The sequence below is a fragment of the Carlito syrichta genome, unplaced genomic scaffold (assembly GCF_000164805.1).
Source record: "Carlito syrichta isolate Samal-C Ts95f unplaced genomic scaffold, Tarsius_syrichta-2.0.1 Scaffold303653, whole genome shotgun sequence".
Taxonomy (NCBI): domain Eukaryota; kingdom Metazoa; phylum Chordata; class Mammalia; order Primates; family Tarsiidae; genus Carlito; species Carlito syrichta.
Window position 1 is genome coordinate 157,987 of NW_007247749.1, and position 22,938 is coordinate 180,924.

At 41.7% G+C, this 22,938-nt stretch overlaps 1 protein-coding gene across 2 annotated transcripts in view; it reads right to left on the reverse strand.

The window, feature by feature from the left end:
• Positions 1-22,938, reverse strand: part of PDE4B (phosphodiesterase 4B) — a 607,742-nt gene that overhangs the window by 131,551 nt on the left and 453,253 nt on the right. For both annotated transcript variants that reach the window (XM_021712820.1, XM_008058935.2), the window contains one exon: positions 6,546-6,740. In XM_021712820.1, coding sequence (XP_021568495.1) covers positions 6,546-6,740 — 195 coding nt within the window. The remainder of the gene's footprint in view (positions 1-6,545; positions 6,741-22,938) is intronic.

Below are 22,938 nucleotides of genomic sequence, written 5' to 3' on the forward strand. Positions count from 1 at the left end.
GACCAGTTGAGGAGACCCTAGAGGGCTTACAGGACTCCACACTTACTTGAGTAAGGGGTCAAAAAGAAGTATTGTTTTCCATTTACAAAGCGAGTATCTGAGAAAACAGTGAAGTCACGAGTAGAAATAAGGAAGTGAGGGGGCGTTTGGGGAGTTTAAGGTGCTCCCTGAGTTTGTCAAGTAACTGTCGGGTTTTATGATACTCTTTGACATCCCAGTGGAGCCAAAAAGCAGAAGACTGAAATACAGGAATTCGAGGTACAGGTTTAGGCGTTCCCTACAACAGTTAGGATAGGTAAGGCTGTGCAGGGGATGACTTCCTGAGCCAGGCGAACATGTGGATGGGGAGCCAAGGAAGAATCTCTCCATTCCTGGAAAGAAGCCAAAGGGGAGACAGAATCATCAAGAGAGGAGCAGCTGAACTAAATGCAGCATGGTGAACTGTATCAAAAACTGCCCCATCCCAAGCTATTTTTTGGGATGAACTTTGAGATGGGTGAAAGATCTTATGGCTTGTTCTGATGTCTGACGTGAAGTTCACATTGTTTGTAAGACCTTGGGGTGAGTCAAGGATGAGATAACGGATTTGGAGTTGAGCAGAGCTCCCAGATTTCAGGAGTCTGATGAAAGCTAAATCTCACGCACAGGTGGTGCCTTAGCTGATGTATTACTGAACGAATCGGGAAGTTACTTAAACTGCACAAACTAAAGATTAGAGGGAGGTAAACCGACATTAACAAAGCACGTTGTCAACATGACTTTCTCATCATGGAACTCCTGAAGTTTAGGAGGAAAGAACATTCAGAAGCAAAAGATGAATTTGCGGATCCCCAAAACAGGCTTCCTTAAAGGATTAGAGCTGAAAAAGTTAATGCTGCCCGTTAGACAGCTGCTGTTAGAGAAATGATCAGATAATTTACAGAATGTATCAGGAAAGAAACAAAACAAAACTAAAAATCTCCCATTTGAGCATGGCCAGATTGTATATGGAACTATTCTGGATCTTTAAAAATTGCAATTTGATAAATGACTAATCAAAAATCAAATGACATGGGAAAACACAAAACATTTGATTGATTGTGAAAACAGACGCATTTCTTAATCTTCTGAACAGGTATTAAGAACCGTTGCCCAAGCATCATCTAGTGGCAAAACCAGCACATTACAGCTTCAAGGAATAATTGGCAATGGCCCCTCCAGTCCTAGGATGGAGTCTTAGAACCGAAGGCAAGTAGGTTCTAAACCCAAAATGATTTTCTAGAGAGAAGAATGCTGCTTTTCACGATGACCATCTGAATCTTACTAATTATTTTCGCCTTTCTCTGTTTCCTCAGCGCCCACAGAATTTTACACGAACTTTTCTTGGAACTGATTTCAGCCTTTCTTACAGAGAGAGGTATACGACAGTGGCAAAAAGCACAGATTTTTGAGCTAAACTGCACCGGTCTGTTTCTCAGCTGCATTATTACTGGCTATGAGACATTAGGCAGCCTGTCTATGTCTCTACTTCTTTGCCCATAAAACAGAGTTCTGTAACAATCAAATGAGTTATTGCATATGTGCAACTCTTTATAACAGTACTTGCCACAAAAAAGAACTTAAGTTGCTTAGTTACAGTTATTTTTCTTCATAATAGATATCTTTATTTTTATAAGGATAATCCCCAACTTAGGATGGTTCATCTTAAGATTTTTTGACTTCGCAGCAGTGCAAAAGCTGTGTGCATTCAGTAGAACCATACTTGAGAACCCACACAAGCATCTGCTTTTAACTTTCAGTACAGTATTCACTCAATCCCATGAGATATTCAATGCTTTGTTATAAAATGGGTTTTGTGTTAGATGATTTTGCCCAACCGTAGGCTAATGTAAGAGCTCTGAGCCCATAGGCTAGCCTCTGTCAGGATGTTTGGTAGTGTATTAAATGCATTTTTGACTTATCATATTTTCAACTTAAGATGAGCTTACCAGGTCACAATCTCCTCATAAGCATTAATAACTGAAGGGTTACATGTCTGTATTCCTAGCTTGTGAGAGTTTCTTTAAAAATATTCGTGTTTGTTCCTTGCTGCAATTAAGAAGACTCACATTTGCATTGTATTTATACTCTATAAAGCACTTTCATACACACTGCTTCGTGTGATGAGAGAATGCTCCTGATCCCAGGAAGTGGCGCCAGCCCCTATCTTGTTGACCAAGACTGCAACCTCCCTGTACCCCGACCCTACAATCAACCACCAACTTCTGTTGCTCCTAATTTATGTAGTAACTGTCCTCTGAAGCTGTTCTCATGTGGATCTCTCTCCTCAGTCACCTGGCTTACCATAGCAGCCTTCCATTTCGCTCTCGGGTCCTGGTTTTTCAGGCTTGTCCACTATCCAAATCATTCTTTCTACTGCAATCAGAGCTGGTTTTCAAGAACATATGTCAGTGACATGTTTTTCCGCTCAAGAGGTTTCTGCAGGTCCCACGGCTTGCCTGCAGGACACAGGCCCAGTCCTCAGCCCAGGCCCTCCACCACGCACCCCTGCTCCCTTCTCCTGCCTCATCTTTCACTGCTTCCCCATCTCACATTCTCTACCTTACCACGCTGAGCTGTGCTTCCCCGCAATGCTCCTTCACAACTGGGGAATCTGCATGTGGCCTCGCCTCCTGCCTGCCAAATCCTTGGCTGAACTGCAGCCTCCCCCAAGGGGGCCTCTCACCCTGCCTGGTCAGACTTCCCAGGCTTCTGCGTGCCTCTGCCATTGGCCTTCTCTGAAGCTGCTAGAACTTCCCGTCGACTTGCTAATTGTTGAGCACCTCTGAAGACACAGAAATTGTCTTATTTGTTAACGAAGTGCCTAAATTTTAGTAAATGTTTATTAAAAGAAAGAACGAATGCGATCCTTAGAACAGCTGGAAAAGTTGGCGGAGCAGAGATTACGACAATTATTTTTGTTTTTCAGGCTCATTCAGAGCCTGTTTAAGGATCGAATACTCATATGGTTAACCTCCTAGACGCCTTGGGTTCAAGTCTTGGCTCCCATGTGTCGGGAAAGTCACATAACCTCTCTGTGCCTCCATGTCCTTACCTTTAAGACAAGAAAATTATCTTACTTACCAAATGGGATGCAGAGATTAAATGGATTATATATGTAAAGTACTTTAAATAGTATATAGTATATAAAAATGCTCAGTAAATGTGTGTTTTTATTCACAGGTCATTTAAAGACAATGAGAGAGATTCAATGTCTTAAAAACCACAGTACTCATAGGTGTGATGACTGTAGGTCTAACTCTAGTCTTAAAAGCCACATTGTACTTCTTTGGTTGTTCATCAATAAACAGGTCTTATATTTAACTGCACTATTATTTCTGCTTTTTCTCTTGGTTCTTAGGTCTTATTTCCCTTGACTGCTCTCTTTAGAGACCACTTAGTCCTCACGCAAATGGCAGCTTTAAAAATCTCCTTGTCTCTGGAAAGGTTTGCAAATAGGATGATCAAATTAAAGAAAAACATATGGAGTCTCCTTCTCTGTGGTTTTGCAGGTGAATAATCAAAACTCCATCCTGTCTAGGATGGCTTCTTTCACAGTTTGGGGCAATAAAAGTGGCCTCACCAGTTTCCAGGACTTTATGTTCCCATGAGGAAATCCGTACCTCAGTATACGAAGCCATTACGTTAGAGAGGACTACAATACAGGAACTGAACAGAAAGCAACAGATTATTGCCACATCTAAGAAAACATCTGAAATTTTCTCCTGGGACCCAATGGTGATCTCATTTACTTTGCTAGAAAGGCTGACTTTGATTTCTCATTTGGTGCTAAAAGTTAAAGCCACTTTTAATTTCCCATTCATGGTTTATTCTCAATATCTTTTCACTCACTCCCCCCCAATTCCCTCTTACTTTTCTGAAAGAGTTCAGATAAGAAATATTTTAAAAAGTCAGGCTTTCCTCTAGCACAGTGGAATCAAGTTTTTCACCTTTTGTAAAAAAATTAATGACTGCTCCGAGCTGGGTATGAGGGTCTTCTGAGCAGGGAACATCCTGCAGGCCCCACCCAATGGCCTTCGCTTCAAAACTCCTGGTCCACCATCACCCTTCTTATTCTTCCTGGCTTTAGGAGTGGAGGCAAGGGAAGCAGTGGAAGCTTGGGGGCTGCCGTTCCTCTATTTTGGTTCAGCCTAAAGAGTAACAGTCGGGTGAAATCGCTTTAACGGTATGACTGTGGTTCAAATCCAGATACTGAATTTTCCAGCATGAACCCGATAAAATTAAATGCCAGAAGGACCTGAATATTATTCAAACTCTACTTCTTGTGTTGAGAAATACAAACTTCTAAATTGACAAATATATAAAAGTTTTTACTGTAATATTGTGGTATTTTCAAGACAAAATCTTGCACTATTTTTATTCACTCCAATATTTTAATATATCCTGTTATCAGTATGCTTGATGGGGTAATATTATGCTGCCAATTTTGTTTTCTTGGGAGCAGCTCTTTGACATGAAAGAATGACCCTTTCCTACTTTTTTTAAGTCCTTAACTTTAAAAAGTAAGAATGATACTAAATAATTTACTTATATAATTTTTACCTGCCTAAAATTAAGGTTGGCAACACTATGGGCTCTAGAGTTAGGGGGAAATTTTACTGGTCAGTAAAATTGAAAAGAGGGTAACACCACTAGCAAGAGGGACGCAGCTATTCAGAACTGTTTCAACAGCTATAGATGGAGTGGGACTGTCATCTGTAAGGTCTCTGCAAGTTCAAAATTTTCATAACTTTGGATTGTAAGGAAGCATCCGAGTTTGGACTTTGGTTAGAGTTTTCTGGGAAAACTTGTCATGCTGTTTGGCAAGCTTTTGGAGAACTGGGGAATTCATCTGGGGAATGACTGGCTTCCAGAGCTCGTCTTTTGCCTGTCAAATACTAAGTGAATAAAACTCAAGCTACTATGAGCTCACCACATGTCCTATGCTCTTGCAAGATTGAAGTGTAGAGAGGTTTTTATCTTGGTGAGAAATCCTAGTACTTGGACTGTCAGAGCCCCCCTGTTGAAACTTTTGTGAGCGACAGCCTGGGTTCACAAGATCCACAGCAAAGCGGTGACCTTTCCTCCTGCCTTGGCCACCTCTTCTGCAGTCATCTGTTTTCTACCTGGTAGTAGAGATGCTACATTGCAGTTTCAAGAACATGGCTGGAAAGGTTCCAGAAGTTTTGGATACGATCATCCTATATCATAGGAGACAGCATGAGATACAGACATGGGGTGGGGCAAGTGTCTCAATCTCTCAGTCACAGTTGCATCATCTAGAGAGGGGATAATAATGGTATCTACCCCACAGGGTTACTATGAAGATGAGCAGAGATAACATATGTAAATGAATCTGGCCCCTTTGTCTGTGCTCATTGCATGTTAGTTTCCTTCCATGCTGTGTGGTCCTCTTATCTTTCCCATTTAACTGCAACCTCCCTGAGAGCATGTAAACCTTAGAGATCCGTTTTTTTTTTTTAACTCATCTGTGATTTTTATACTGTTTGCTTTTCTTTTATCCCCAGAGACTAGCTCAATGCATGGCACGTAGGAGAGATTCAGTAAACATTTGCCAAATAGTTGAGAAAAAAGAATTTTGGCCCATATGAGTGAGATAACTTAGGACAGGGGCGCTTCTATTAAAATTTTCTCGCAGAAGTGTCCTGGGGAACATTTTCTTGCTGGTAGCTTTAAAATAGCTCCTACCCCTTTCATAAGAGGGTGAAGCTTTTTGGCTTTCTTTCGGATAGCGGAAGAGAACCCAGTGGAATTTTCTAGGCTAGAAACTTTAAGAAGATACTGATACTTTTATAACATATGATATTAAAAACAATTGTATGTGTGCCCAGAAACCTTTTAAGGCATGAATTCCAGCATCCAGTTTTATTTGGTTTCAGAAATTTAATAAACAGGCAACATAGCTCAGTCTTTGTTCTTTAAATAAAAATTAGAGGTTTACAATTAATAGTAGCAAAACAAAATATCAGCTGTGCTCAATAGGGTGGTGGAGTGTGCTGTGTCATACCAAGGAGCCAGGCCACAAGTGGGCATTGTGTTAAGGTTCCAGAGAGGGGACAGAGGCATGTGGCTGGATGACAGCTTATTCAACGTCACCAAGTAAAGGCTACCAAGAGAGGACATGTGTAACCAACCACCAGTTTTCTTCTCTGCTGGAACCTCATGCGAATTGCACATGAGGCTGAAAATTCAAGTGTGATTTGTAAAAAATGTAAGGTTCTCATCCTGCAAACGATTTAGCAATTCAGGAAATGAAGTTAATAAAAAAAAATTTTTTTTAAGTCTCAGTACTAGATGTACTGAACACTATGCTTAAGACACCCTTGGAGACCCCAACTACAGAAAGCGTTGATGCCCTTAAGATGGTCATCGTCGTCACCTCTGTTCATGTTGTGTTTTCTCCCCTGTCCTTCCCACGGGTGAAGGGGCACAGTTGTTGCTGCCGCTGAGACAGGGTGAGGGATGAGGTAAGTGTGAGACAGAAACCAGACAGAGCTTGTACTTACTGCTCACTGGGAAGCGAAGAGTTTCTTGACATCGCCTTTGGTGACAAGTCATAGTCACTGTCTGATCTGTAGAGAAATGACTCTCTGCGCTGGCTGTGCCCGGGAAAGGTGGCGTGAAGCACCAGTCCGGAAGAGGAGCTGGCCTGGGGGTCCAGTGGGCTCCGGCCTGGGGAAGGGCCATTTTCCACATCAAAGCTTAAAGAGAAAGCAGGAAACCCAGGTCATGAGAGAACCATGCGGGTGGACATGTAGCATGCACGGAGAACCAATGTGTACAGGTACTGTGTGACAGGCGCTGCACACAAAACTCTGTGCCTTGTGAAAAGATTTAATCCTCAAAGAAGCTCTGAGTTGCAGTCAGTTATCAGCTGCAGTCATTATTATTTCCACTTTGGATGTAGGAATCCGAGTCCCATAGAAGTTCAGCCATTTACTCCAGTAATCAGCAAATAATGGTGTCAGAATTTGAACCCAGAAGCAAACTCTATGGCCTTTCAGAGATATGAGCAACTTAGACAAGTTCAGAACAAGAGCCAAGCATAAAACACTTAGGTGATAAGAAGCAGCTCTAGAGGGAGCATCTAACATAGCCCTAGGTGTCAGACACCGAACTCTCACTTGAGCAGTCATCCTAGCTGGAAGACTTCTTCCTGCCACAAATATCACAGTCTCATTAAAAATACAACATGCACATTTCTAAATGCCCCAGGAACAAAGTGTTCTGAAAACCATCACTGGGTGATGAGATGGTGGCCCAGCCTGAGACTGAACACTCATAGGCAAGTTCGACCACAGAAAATGACTTAATGAATCTGATCACCCGGAATGACTCTCCAGCTGCAGAGTTTTGTGTCTAGGGGAAAAGGCACTCACGGCTCCCCCCAGAGTGCCAGTAAGGTTTCCCATCTGCCTCACTCCCTCCGGGAAGGTGCCCTCAAGCCCAGAATTACTTGAAGGAGCTCTGTTCGATGAACACATGGGAGTGGTAGAGATGGTGTCTCCTGTTTTCTCTCCCCCATCCTGATATTACTCTGGGCACGGTGGCCTTTGCACCCTCTCCTTTATCGTTCCACATGCATGTTTCCTGCACCCACGACCTCCCTCAGTCTTACAGTGACAGCCCTCCTCTTCTCACGTGTTTCTCTAGGACACACACCGCTTCCCAGCTGAAGCTTTGCAGAGACACGTGGTGAAGAGGATAAGGAGCTGAAGATGCTTTTTACCAGGTTAGACCCCAGCAATGAGCCTCATGTGCAGTTCGCATGAGGCTCCAGTAGCCTCCCAAAGTGCCCAGCCTACAAAGCGCTTTTTGATACATTATTCAATTTTCTCCCAATGATCCTAAGAAATGTAAAATACGATCTCATCGTACAGCTGAGGTAAGTGAGGCTTAGAGAGATGTAAATACCTTGCTCAAAATCACAGACTAGTAACTCATAGAGCAAGAACTGGAAGACCCTAGTCTGGGCATGGGGGCAATCTCCCCCACCTACTGGCCTGTTTGCCTGCCGTAGAGCTATGTTGTGAGTCACATGCATTGCGGCAAGTCGAAATCTAATGAAGCTGACTTGCAGACTTCCTTTGGGTGAGATCTGTGCCAGCTGTTGGACAAAAGGAAGAGCCCCTTTGTGGACAAGTGCTCTCCTGAGACACCAAATCCTTTAGGACCAGTAGGTCCTGGTGCTGGCTCCGAATCTTTCTTACGGGTAAAAAAGGTGGATTCTTCAAAGGTGAAGGTAGCATTGCACAGAGCCTAGCAGTGGGCACGAGCTTAGAAATGTCATGTGTATTTATGTTGTTGTTTATCTGGCATGTATCCATATAGCCTTTCTGGATATTGGAACATTGAAACACTTTTTTTTTTTAACAGTGGGCATCCAGCCTCTGCCCCAGGCCGTCTAGAACTGGCTAAACTTCCCAGAGATCTAGTAACTAAAGAGTTGGTGTCTGGAAGCATCATGGCCTGTGTCCATTTAATTGGTCAGTGCTAGGCAGTACTAGGCACTGAATACTATTGGTATCACTTCTGTGTGCATCTATGCTAAAATCTTAGAAGAGGTGCCAAGTGGGCGGGCTCACCAAATTCTCAGAACGTTTTGCATTGAGGGTTTCCACCAAGGCTCACCCTGCCCTCTTTTTGGCTAAAGGCATTCCTGATGGGCAATGGGTGAGTTCACAAAGCATTACTCCTAGAGCTAGCATCACCGGCATTCTGTCGCTAGTATTAGTATCCAGGAAGCTCCCTCCTTCCAGGTAAGCTGGGACTAGACCCTGATTGCCAAACTCTCTCCATGTTGCCCCTCATTGATTTTTGTTTTCTTTCTTCCTTACCCTGCTAGGAGAACTTGCTGGAATTTAGAAGGAGGCGGAGAAGAAGCCTCTGGTGCAAAGAAGCAGCCTTAGTGAGACAAATGGCCTTTCATATTCCCTGGGGCACTGTTTCGAAGCAACGAACACAGATGTACAACTTTGGAACAAACATGAATCACCAACCAGACACCAGCCCCAGTCACAGCAAAATTAGCGAGCAGACATCACAACACGTCCCACAGATCCAGGGAGCGAGGGGGAGGGGGGTATGTGGGCAAGGGAAAGACTGGGGACAGACTTAACAGGCAGGATGAATGTGCCACACACACAGAAGCACAATCAGGAGGGAAACAGAATCTGCAGTACCAGAAACAAACACACACACGGTCATTATTTTCTAGGGTGATTTTTGCCTGTGCTTTTATCAGGACACACATTTCACTTTTAAGCTTCTGTATATTTTAAAACCATCACAAAAGCAATATGAGGATGTTATACAAAGCATAGATAGTAGAGAAAAGATAGAGAAAAGAACAACAGTATGACTAGCAGTTAAGTATTTTTCCTTGCGAATATTTTTGTTTTTCTGCAGGTTTGAATCTTGGTTTTTTTTCACAAGTGTTTGTCCTGTGCTGCGGGTTTCAGAATTATCATTTTCCCTGGCCTCACTGGCCCATTCGATGGCGGTCCCATAATTTACTTAAGCATTTTTCCTCTCCTGAACCTTATATGTATGATTCCAAGTAATGTCGCAGTTGATATCTTTGAGCTTATAGCTACTTCAGCAATTAGATGAGGTTGCACGGATATTTCAGACAGTTTAAGACAAGTGTGACTCACAAGGTTTTGAGTATTTGATTGTGACTTACACCTGCTTGGAAGACTCTGCCCTTATTCAACTGACTGAAAGTGGCCTTTTCCCTAGGATCAGAGGTTCCTTTCCATTCTGCTCTCTGGTGTCCAGGGTTCTGTGTCTGCCTGCTTCTCCCTGCCTCTGCTGATTTCTCTGGACTGAATCAATGACTTGTGTGATGTCTACCGTTTTAACAACTTTCTCCCGGTTTGTATCTGGCATCCCCAGATCTTATGGCAGTGACGGTAGGTGATGTGTGTGTAAGAAGCAGTGCTCCCTGGAGCTGGAATGCCCTTCCCACCCGATCTCCAATGAGCCGCTGTCTCCAAACTCCGCCCTGTCCCCTACTCCAGCATGTCCTCTCACCCGCTGCAGTTCCAGCTTGATGTTCACACACGTTCCTGCTCTGTGGCCCTTGGACTCCCTAGTCACCATGCTCTGTCACAGCGCCCGCACCTCCCTGTTTAAGTCTCCATGGGTCTAGCTGCTCCCCAATAGATTGTTATCTCCAAGAGAGAAGGGACTCAGCATTACTCATTTTGTATTTCAGGCATCTGGGTCAGAATCCCGTAAATAGCTCGAGCCTGCTAAAGAATACTGAAACTTGCTGTGAACTGTTTCTCCCATCCCTTCCCTATTTCTGACACCCTCACTCCTACCTTAATTCTTACTGGCATGGCTTTCTGTTGATTCCTTTACATGAACCCATAGTGGTGTGGCGTTCACATATTTGATCGGCCTTGCCAGGCAAGGATCTAAAAATAAAATAAGATAAATTCTTTAAAAAGCACTGCTGGGTCCTCCCTAAGCAAAACAAACCTGCATCCCTAGCTCTGCTGCTTGAAATGGCCACATCTTAACACAGCCAACCTGGAGGAAAAGCCCTCGGACACCAGCTTCTCATCTCTTTGTTTTTCAGTAAAAGCAGGGACCTTCTCTGCCCCATACTTTCTCTCCGGGCAGTTTCCCTTCCCTGGGAATCCTTGCAAAACCAGTCCATGGCTGGTGACGGTGACGGGAGGGGCCAGCAGATGGCAGAAGATGGCCACCCGTCTTCAGCTACAGGCCCCATTTCCAAGCCCGGCAGGCGGGGCTGCTTGGCCGTCTCGGAGCGAGAAAGATGACGGAAGCCTTACTTGTCAGCCTGGGAGGAAAAATCAGGGATAAAGGGCAGAACCACAAGGTGCACAAGAAACCTTTGATTAAACCAAAAGAAGCTCTGCTTCCAAGAATCCAAGTTAAGCCAGGTGGTTGCAGAATTGCCTGCAATTGTCCCCAGGGTGGTTGTTTCCTGATCCCCCAATTACCTGCGCAAACTCCAATTTCTGTAACAAAGACCCATGAAGCAACCGCCCAGGAGCAATTCCTTGCTGAGCCAGGGAGTGTTTTTCATTCTTGGCTCAAGCCTTCTCTAGATGTACCTCCTTGGCGTATTCTAACAAATAAGGACCCACAGAAAAGACCCCAAGCTCCACAAAAGGGGTTTAAATTCACAGGTCAGCAGAGTGGCTCGCTGCTATTTGGAGACTACGGTTTCAATGTTGCTTTTCTTTCTTAAACATTACTCTTCTACATTACTGAATTATCACAACCGTGGCAGGCTAATTCTCTCTGCCCCTTTTCAAAGAGGAGAAAACGGGGGCCCCACAACATACAACTTCATTTGAAAAGCTCTAAAGTGTGACCTCTTTTCATCACACCTGCTCTCTGTGGCCTTGGTCCTCCCCTCCCTGTCCCCGCAGACCACTTCCTGGTCCCAGAACCTGCCATGCTCCACTGTCTTTCTCAGTTTACTTCTCTGTCCTCCTCCACCAGACTGGAGCCTCCTAGAAGCAGGAACCAAGACTAAACTCAGTTTTGTCCTCCTCCACCAGACTGGGGGCTCCTAGAAGCAGGAATCAAGACTAAACTCAGTTTTGGACTCTCAGGGCCTGGAGCTGGTCTCATACCAGAAGGCACGTGACAAATGTTTGTTGAATAAACACAAGTACTTCACAGTGTATATCTCTCATTTGAGAAACAAGCCAGTTCCTTTGGGATGAAAACCTCGAAGACCTCTGGAATTCCTAAATGAAGCTTCTCTTTACCTGCTGCGGTGTCTCAGGAACTAAAAGTTTTTGCTGATGGGAAATGTTGTCTTTTTAGTAAAGTGTATGTTTGTGTATACAGTGTGTGTGTGTTTATGGGAGGTATATTCCTGAAAAAAAATGCTGTTTCTTCTTATTTTATTATTTTATTATTATTATTTTTTGAGTTGGAGTCTCACTCCATCGCCCAGGCTGCACCCAGTCTGGAGTGCAGTGGCACACTCCCGGTCACTGCAGCCTCGACCTGCTGGGCTCCGGGGATCCTTCTGCCTCAGCCTTCCAAGTAGCCGGAACTACAGGTGTGCGCTACCATGCCCGGCTAATTTTTATTTTTTTTAATTATAGAGACAAGATCTAGACAAGTTGCCTAGGCTGTTCATGAACCTGTGGACTCGGGCAATCCTCTCACTTCGGCCTCCCAAAGGGCTGGGATTACAGGCTTGAGCCACCGAGCCTGGCTAAAATGCTATTTCTTTGACATTCTATTTGAGAATATTCTCCTCAGTTGTACTCAGAAACTAACATCTTCAAGTGCTTATTCGTTTAATACAAATAATCATGCCCCTGTTTACTTATGGACTCATATTGGCCATCACCTTCATGTGCTATCTGTCCCCTGTAGGTGGGAAAGTTGAACAGGTACATGCACGTTCACCCATAATGACAGTGGCCCACCTTTATATAACTAAGGACTGCAAGCTGCAGCCAGTCCTAACTTCTTTTTTTTATTATAAAGATGTGGGGTACAATTCAGGTTTATAAAAAAAAGCAGAGACTTGCTATCAAACTTGCTATCAAAATGCTGATTATGCAGGTACCCTTGTTGATGAGGTGTGCCCCTCCCTCCCCTGGTAGTTTCCCTCAACTGCGAATCCCATCCCCCTCCCCTGTCAGTTTCCCACTACTGCCAATCCCTTTCTTATAGTCTTATGATAATTGTTCAAGGTCCACTTATGAGTGAAAACATAGGGTACTCTGTTCTTTGTTTCTGTGATAGATCACTGGATATCAGTCCTAACTTCTAATGAAGGACTTAGCTGTGCAAAACCCAGCCAGTAACGGGCAGAGCTCAGGCCCTCGCCGACGGCAAGCAGAACTCCTCTGGCCACAGCTACAGCAGAACACCGAAGTTCTCCCCTACGAATCCAGTTCCAAAGTCGATGACTTTCCTCCCATAGACAAAGAGGGAGAATGCTGATGTTCAGCTCATCAGAATTCTAGAAGCAGTTTCCCACTGCTTCCTCTTCTTCCCAGGAGCTTTGAAAATTACATTCACGGCAATCATCCAATACTGCTTTCCCCACAGAAAGACTTATCCAGAGGGAACACAGGAATGCTGAAGAGCTCTGGGATTCTGGGGATCTGGCTTCTACTCCTGCTTCATGGGGGGCTCTCTGAGATGAAACAGCGACTCCCTGCATCCTGCCCCCCCCACCTGAAATGGAGCTGTGGGGTACATCTTGGAGAGGCCTTTTAGTTTAGACATCTTGCTGACACTTTGGAGACAGAGAAACACTGGTGCTCGAGTGTGGTCGTTAATGATGATGATCATTCATTCATTCAGTGAATGTTTTTAAGGATCCACCATGGAACAAGGCACTGTTCTCAGCCTGAGAATACACAATACACAAGACAAAGTCCCTGGGGAGGGATGGACAAAAACTAAGTCAAATGAAATAATTTCAGCTCATGGTAAATGCTACGAAGGAAAGAGAATACAATAATGTGATAGAGACAGATTAGAGAACAATGATTCTTTAGTATGGATGGTCAGCAGGTCTCCTCTGTCCAACCATGTAGGATGCCTATTAAATTTCACTAGGGGATACCATCCATCTTTCTCAGATGGTGTCATTTAAATTGAGATCTTACGGGGGTATGTAATGCTTGTCTTTGGGTTCTTTCCTGTCTCCATTTCGATTCCTCTTTTAAGTAACACAATGAGTCAGAGAATACTTAGGTTTGGATCTTTTTCATATTTCTTACCCCAATACTAAAGGCCTTGCCTAGCAGAATATAGGTACTTAATCAATATCTAATGAATGAACAAGTGAAGGAAGGAATGCTTTGGGACCAAATAACTTTTACCAACTCCCCTCCAACACGAAGGATTGGGAGTGGTGTGGGGATTCTGAGTCATCTCTTGCCCTCTGCACTCGTTAACCCCTGAAAGCTAGCTTCATAAGGAAGAACCAGAGACTTGCTATCAAACGTCACCTGCAGGGAGGGGTTGGAATGCCCTCCATTCAGCACCCAGCCCAAAGGAAAAGGCCCATGACCACACATCTAGCAGTCATTCTCACACCTTGGTACTGATGGTGTGAAAGATGGAAATGCCACAAGTACTTCTTGATGTCCCTTGGTAGAAAGCTTTAATTTTGCTGAAAACTTCCATTTGAAAGTTGTTTTGTTTGTTGCTTGGGATACTGTTTTGCTTATAAACATTTCACTAAGGAAATGGATAAACAACAACAACAAAATAACACCATTACCTATTTTTTCTACTGAGTTTGTAAGATAAGGACCAGGTTTTGAAAAATTGTGTTTCAAATTCTTAGGTCCATTTTTTAGTGTGATTCTTTGATAATTTCACATTGTGCTGTTCCTGTGTCATATGATTTAATGTGCAAGAGAAACAAGACCAATTGTAAACACTCTCACCTCTTAACTAAGAACTTATAAGAACATTATTTCAAGCAAGTCTCATCCATTTCCAGGTTTTTTAAAAAAAGCTTTTTCAGAAATAGGGATGTTATAAAGTATATGTGTCTTCATATTTTCTCATCGTGGTTGAAATTTCACAGACTCACTCAACTTTTATCCACTAAAATCCCCTAAGGTATATGATAACTCTTACCAGTAACAGTCACTTTTTGTAGAACAGCCATTCTCAGGAAAGAAAGGGTTCCTTAAAATAGGATCATTTCTTGTGGGAACACTTTTGCAGTAGACATTTGAAAGCGGGGGTGGGAGTGGAAGGAAACCAGCTTTGTGTTTTCTGCCCCTGTGTGAACTTTGTTTATGCAAATTATTCTACTAGCTCAATATTTTCCTGACTATACTCTCCATTTTAAAAAAGTTATTATAAATGATGGTTAAATGTTGTCTTAATAAGATAGAAATACTCCAATTCACAAGCCAGTTTTCCCTACCAATAACAAAATAAATCAACTAAATAAAACATTTATTAAGTAATATGGTGCCAGCTTCCAGTAGCTCAAAGTCAACTAGGGAGATGAGATTGATCCTGAGAAACTAGTTCTTACTCAACCAGTGACAGTTCAAGAAATTGCTACTTTCTTTTATAAGTTCTCACATACCATCTAGAAATCAGCTCTAGAAATCGACTTGAAATTAGTATCCAAAACATTGCAAATAAGTGACCCTTTAGCTTCCACCTGTATTCTCCAGTGATGGTGGATATGCTAACCCATGAAAGAGTGAATTCCATTTTGGGGTTGATTTAATTCTTTAAGACACAGGCTAGGACACTTGCATTTATTTTCATCTTTAGCCCAGTTTCCCCCAGTTCCTGTCCTCTGTCCCCAACTACTTACTCAGCCATCCTCCCTCCCTGTAATTAACGAAGCCACCATCTATACCGCTGTACAAATCAGAATCATCCGTTATGTCACTTTCTTTCTCACTCACCTTTTTTTTTTCAGTTGACCGAAAAGTCCTGTCCAAAAAATGATGCCATTTTCTCTGTCTTTTCTGCCACCACTGTTTCAGGGCATTAAACTCTCTCATCTGAACTAGAACTGCTGACCTATGGATCGCCCTGCTTCTACTCCCTGCAGTCTGCCCTCCAAATCCTTCTCTACACAACAGCAAGAACAATCTTTTAACACAAAAAATAAAATCATGTTACCGCCCTTAGAATAAAATCCAAACTCCTTACCATGGATTACAATTCTTCACATAATCTAGTCCCACCCCACCAATCTCATCTTTTTTTTTCTTTTAGTTAGGGTCTCACTCAGTGACCCACGTTCAAGTGCAGTGTCACCATCCTGGTTCATTGCAGCCTTGACCTCCTGGGCTCAGGCGATCCTTGTGCCTCAGCCTCCCAAGTAGCTGGGACTACAGGTGTGCACTATCATGCCCAGCCATTTATTTTTTATAGAGACGAGGTCTCACTATGCTGCCTAGGTTGGTCTCGAACTTCTGGGCTCAAGCGATTCACTTGCCTCAGCCTTCCAAAGTGCTGGGATTACGGGCGTGAACCACCGTGCTCAGCCCAACCTCATCTTTTACCACACTGCGTCCTCCACACCCCATTCAGTATGACTCAGCCTTGGGACTTTCTTTCTGTTCCAGAAACAAGCTAAATCCTTTCTCAATTCAGCAATTTTGCACACGTGTGTATTACTGGGTGTCTCCTCTTCACTTTGAACAGTTCCTGGCTCATAGAAAGTGCTGACTAAATACTTGTTTAATGAATTAATGACCAAATGCTGGCCTCTCTATTTTATCCTCTACTCTTCTTACGGCAGCCTTTTCACTCTTTAAGCTTTGGTTTACGTCATCGATGGGTGGGTACACAGAAAGGTAAAGATGGAAACAATAGATACTGGGGACTCCAAAGGTGGGGAGAAAGGAGTGGAGAGAGAGTTGAAAGATCACCTACTGCATGCAATGTTCACTATTTGGATGACAGGCACACTAGAAGTTCAGCCCCCACCAATACCTGATAGATCCATGTAACAAACATGCATGTGTATCCTCCGAATTCCAGATTTAAAAAATTCCTCACCCTACCCATTATTTATGTAGGTCCCTTTTCTTCAAAGTACCTGTTACAACTTTTTGCTGTATGTATGTGTCTGTATTTTTTCTTTTATCACCTTCCTCTTTCATAAAACTCAAGCCCCACGAAGTCCATCTGTTGCATTTAGCAAGGTATTAACTAGTGCCTAACTTTTTCTGGGACATGCCTCAGGTTCTGAATGAATATATGCTCAGTGGACTAATGAATGAATAATTGACTGTGTGACTGCATTAAACACTAATAATGCTGTGATCCCCAGCAAAGCCAACCTGTTTTTATTTTTTAAATTATTTCTTCACTCAGAGAAGGGCTCATTTATTAATTTCATGCCCTTGGGCCAACCCCTACATCAGTCCCAAGAAAACTCACATTTAAAATATCAGTTGATGCAAAAACTTGTCACAGGCTTGAAGCACTTTTGTGGTTATTACTCCGGATTTATTTCAGAAAATGAGACAGGTTTTCAGAGCCAATTTCACAAGTCATTGACCTTTCGGAGAGAGCTTCAAAGGAGGTGTTGAGGGGTACACAATGAGGGTAAGTTCCGGATTCTAGGTTTGCAAAAGGCCATCACTTAGCATTTCAAAAACTTTGTGTTTTAAATAATAATTTATATTCTCTTGAGAATGAATAAGCCACATACGTCCTTTTGGTGGAGGTAGAGAGGTGGAAGGAGCGGCAGTGTGGTTTGCCATAAACTCAAATCATAATCACAAAATTGGAAATCAATGCCTCCGCCTCCGGTCCACACTGCACTTAATATCGTTTACGTCAGTTAACATCTGGCCTCCAAATGTTATCAGTCTTGAACACCGCACCTGCAGACAGCCTGGCATTTGGATTTTAAATATGTTCTTTGAGGAAAGAAGGAGGGGTGAAGGAAGGGGGAGAGGAGAAAGCAGAGGTGGAAAAATGAGCTCCCAGAGTCTTTTCTTCTTTACTTAGTCAATTAAGCATCTAAAAGCAACACACCTTTGCTCACAGAAATTGAGTGGGCACCATGTGCCAGGCCGGTGTTAAGCGTTTGGTAGCATTACCTCATTTCATGGCTGTAGTTAGTTGTGAGGAAAGGAGAAATTAGTTTTTCTAGGTGTGAAAACTGAAATTCAAAGGCTTTGAACACTTTACTGACAAACACTCAGCTATAGAGTGCCGGATGCTGCATTTAAACCCAGTTTGAATTCTTTAAAAAATTAGGATCCTTTAACACTCACACCTGTCAACATCTGTCCTGCCTGTCTTCTTGTTTCTCCAGGTGGATTGTCCTGACTTTATCAGGACCCCGTCCCTGTGTCCTGGACCCCCTTTCTCGCCTACTCATGGACTGTACTTTTATGGTGTCTATGCTCTCTCCACATCCTTAGTTTCCATTTTGCACACAAGTGAGCAATCAAATTGTAAAGATTTATATCGAACACATACCAACCATAAACAAAAAATAGCGACCAAAGAGACTCTCATTAGAAATATGAAACTGGAAAGAATTCATCACCGGCAAACCTGAAGTACTGTATAAGAAATGGTGAAGGCAATCGTTTAGGCAGAAAGACAATGACACCAGATGGAAATTGGGATTTACACAAAGGACTGAACATTATTCTCCTTCTTATTAAAATCCCTTTAATGGATAAGTGACCTAAAAGTCAAAAAAATAACAATACATGATGAGGTTCATAACATATGTAGAAGTAAACGGTATGACAAAAGCACAAAGGCAAAGAAGGGGAAAATGGAAGACCTTTGGGAAAAGATTCTTATATTTATGTGAAGTGGTGTAAACTTGCTTGAAGGTAGACTGCAAGAAGATAAACATTTACAATATAAATCCTGAAGTTACTATTAAAGTAAGAAAGGAGAGTTATATGCAACAAACTAACAAAAGAAAGAAAATGGAAGCATAAACATTTCGCCCAAAACAGAACAGAAAAAGAAGAAAAAGCATACGACGAACTGTTAAAGGTGGCCTGAGAGTTCCTCTCTGCTGTGAGCCCTTATGGAATGAACAGCAAACTAAATTAGTATGTACAAGGGGGAACCCCCCACAAAACCTGTAATTATCTCTTGTAGGGTGAGACCCTTGTAGTATACTCATAATTGATCCCTCTGGATCAGTCAACCAAAGTTTTTATCTGAAAGTTTTTAGAACGTTGCATCATGACTTGCGAAAGGGACGTCCCAAGTTGTGACAAACAGATGACTGGTTTTTCTACCATGGCAACACACCTGCCCACACCACGCTGAGTATTTTTGACCCCAAACAGCATGACCCCTGTGCCCCACCTTCCCTATTCACCCAGCCCTGCCCTGACCAACTTTTTGTTTGTTTGTTCATTTCCCCAATCAAAACAAAGAATCCTCAAACAGATCTTTTGCTGATGTGGACGAGGTGAAACAAAAAATGGCAGAAGCACTAAAAGGGATCAAAACTGACGAGATCAAAGACTGCTTTGAGCAGTGGAAAAAGCGACTTGATTTTATTATATTAACTGGAGAGTACTTTCAAGGTGACTGAAGTTTAAACATGTACGAATAAACACACATTTTTTATAAATAAATTCCGGTTTCCTTTGAGTCTCCCTCATATAGGAACTGAAAGTCTAACTTAGGAGTGTACTTCTGTGATAAATAGCTGAACTCAATCAATCACCGCAGCTAAGCTTCAGTCACAGACTGCCAACTGATCAGACCAATCACACTGTTTCTGTGCCTCACTTTTGGTTTTTTGTTGCTAAGTGCTGCTGACCCACATTATGGAGCACAGCTCTCCGAACCTGTTGTGGTCTGGGGGTTGCCCAATTCTGAAATCGTTCTTTGCTCAGTTAAATACTGTTAAATTTAATTTGTCTAAAACTTTTATTTCAACAGAACAGATAAGATGAATAGAAAACAAAAAGCAAAATGGCAGATTTAAGCCTGACCTGGCGATAAAATATTTAAATGTAAATGGTGTAAACACCCCAGTTGAAAGGCGAACATTTTCAAGATGAAAAAGCATGACCCAACTGTATGCAGCTTTATAATACACCACATGAAATATAAAGACACAAATAGGTTAAATGAAAAAGAATGGAATAAGATAAACATGATAACATTAATCAAAAGAAATCTAAAACATCTAAATTCATATAAGAATAAGTAGGTTCCAGAGCCAAGAATATTATCAAGGATAAAAAGGATCATTTCGTACTGATCAAGATGGCAATCATAGAGAGGATTTGACTATTCCAAATATTTATACATCTAATAACAAAGTTTAAAAATACCAGAGGCAAAACTGAAAGCCAACATAGAAAAATCCATAATGATAGCTTCAATAATTATAATAGAATAAATAGAAACCCAGTAAGGATATAGAAGACTTGACTAACACTATCAATTTGACCTAATTGACACTGATAGAACACTACACCTGACGGTAGCTGATTAGGCATTCTTTTCATGTGTATATGGAACATCACCCAAATAGATGATATTCTATTCTATAAAACAAGTCTCAATATGTTTTTTAAAAAATCCGTGTCAGGGTTTATCCTTGGATCAAAGTGGAATTAAATTAGAAATCCAAAGTAGAAAGATCTCTGGTAGAGTCCTATGTATTTGGAAATGAAACACATTCTAAATAAGCTTGGGTCAAAGAAAAAATCAAAAGAGAAATAAAAGTATTATGAATTGAATGAAAATGAAAACATTACATGTCAAAATGTGTGGGATGTAACTAAAGCAGTACTTACAGGGCAATCTTAGATACAAAATAAGAAAATAAATGACTCCAGTTTTTAGCTTAAGAAATTGGGAAAATAAGAACAAATAAAACCCAAAGAAAGCAGAAAGGAAAAACTAAAGAAAAGAGTAGAGATAAATAAAAGAGAGAGAGAAGAAGAGACATCAGTAAAGCCAAAACAGAAAAGATATAACTTATTAATGTCAAGAATGAGAGAGGAGATATCAGAATAGATTCTAAATATATTATAAACATAAGAAAAATATACCACAGAAAATGCTATGCCAATACATTTGACATCTTAAATGAAATGGATACATTTAAAGACAAACTACCAAAGTTCACTCAAGAAGAAAGAGATAACACAAATAGACCTGCATCTATTACAGAGATTGAATTTTAAAGTTTAAAACATGGCCACAGCCAGGCTCAGTGGCTCAGCCTGTCATCCCAGTGATTTGGGAGGCTGAGGTGAGTGGATTGCCTGAGTCCCTGGGTTCAAGACCCGCTTGGGCAACTTGGCGAGACCTCATCTTTACAATAAATCAAAAATTAGCTGGGCGTGGTAGCGCACGCCTGTAGTTTCAGCTACTTGGAAGGCTGAGGCGGAAGAATCGCTGGAGCCCAGCAGATTGAGACTGCAGTGACCGGGAGCGGCCATTGCACTCCAGTCTGGGTGACAGAGTGAGACTCCAACTCAAAAAAAACCCCCAAAAAAACAAACAAACAAAAAACATGGCCACAAAGAAAACTGCATTCCCAGAAAACTGCATTCCTAGTGACTTCACTGGTAAATTCTGCCCAAAATTTTTAAAATTATACTGATTTTACACATCATTTCAGAAAATTGAAGAGGGAGGATTATTTCCCAATTCATTGTATAAGGTCAGAATCTCTCTGATACCAAAATTAGATGAAGACAACCTGCCCAAGAGAAAAATATCCTCATAAACATATATGGAAACATTCTTAACAAAGTTATAGCACTCACTAATCAATCAATGTAATTTGCCATATTAACAGACTGAAAAGCAAATCGACAAACATACGATCACTTCAGAAGATGAATAAAAAAGCATTTGTCAAAGTTCAACATCCATGTCATAACCATGAAGGGAAATTCCTCAACCAGGTAAACGGCATCTATGGAAAGCCTTCATCTAACTTCATACTTTTCCATGAAAGACTAAATTATTTCCCCGTAAAATTAGAAACAAGGACAGAATATCTGCTCTTACTACTTCTATTCAATATCTTTACTGGAAATTCTACTCAGTACAACGAGACAAGGCAAAGCCATGGAATCATCTACAGTGGAAAGGAAGAAGTAAAATTGTCTTTATTCATAGATTATATGATTGTCTATGTAGAGTATTCATTGAAGCTTTGTCATAGTAAAAAAAACCCCTGAAAACAACTCAAATGTAGCAGGTGAATGGATAAACGGATTGTGATATAACCATATAATAGAAATACCACTTAGCAACAAAAAAGGAACGAATTATTAATACCTGCAACAACATGGACAAATTCTAAACTAACTGTGCTGGGTAAAGGAAGACAGATAAAAAGAACATATTGAATGATTCCATGCATATAGAATTCTAGAAAAGAAAGCTGATCTGCAGTGACAGAAGGAAGATTGGTGGTTTCCTAGGGGGAGGAGTGGGAGAGGTAAAGGGAAACTTTGGGGTTTGCTAGACATATTTATTATCATGAATGTAGTGATAGTTTCACTGCACTCATGTGTGTATAAGTGTGTCTTAGTTATATACTTAAGAACGTGCGTATTTTGTGCATTGTTTGTATCTTAAAGAAGTTTTTATAAAAGACTTGTGACCCTCCATTCCTTGCCTCATGGTTTGGCACTTCTTTTTAAACAAAACTTTTCAATATGTTGTCTTATGGCTGTCTCCATTTCCTCAACACCTATTTTCTTCTCAACACACTACAATCAGGATTTGGTCCACAGTACTTCATAGGAAATACCTCAGTCGAGATCACTAGTGTCCTACATCTTGTCTCTCTAGGTCTTTTTCCAAACTCTTAACTTTTCCCCAAAATCTAAAGGTTGAAGAGTTCTTGGGTTCAGCTCTCAGCTCTTTTCTTTATCCATTCCAATTTCCTAGGTTGTTTTATCACTGATTTTATTATGGTATAAAATATTTTCTATCCACAAATGACTCCCTAATGTGTTTAAAACAGGGAGGACTACCTAAGAATATGATGAGTGGTCAATTCAGGGGGACAGACAAAGCTAGCACAGGAAGACTCCAAGATGAGCAAAAAAAGAGTTTAAAGGATAATGATAAAGGTTTGAAAATGTGGTACAGAGGCAGCTGGTGCCTGTGTGGCGCCCAGACTGAGCTTTGCGGTATATTCAGGGCACTGTCTCTGCACTCCTTTGTGCATCACTGCCCTCTGCTCTGGTGGTAATCTCATGTAAAATGCATCCCATTTCTATAAAACTACTTAGCATTGATTTTGCATCTGAAGAGTTTCAGAAACGTCAGCATTCCAAAAATAAATGGTATCATGATTCGATTAAAGCTCAGGCAAAGTCTCCAGGCTTTGCTGTTCTTTGTCACTATTTTTAGAAATTAAATCTTCCCATAATTTAAACCAAGTGCCTATGAACAGGTCAAAGCTTG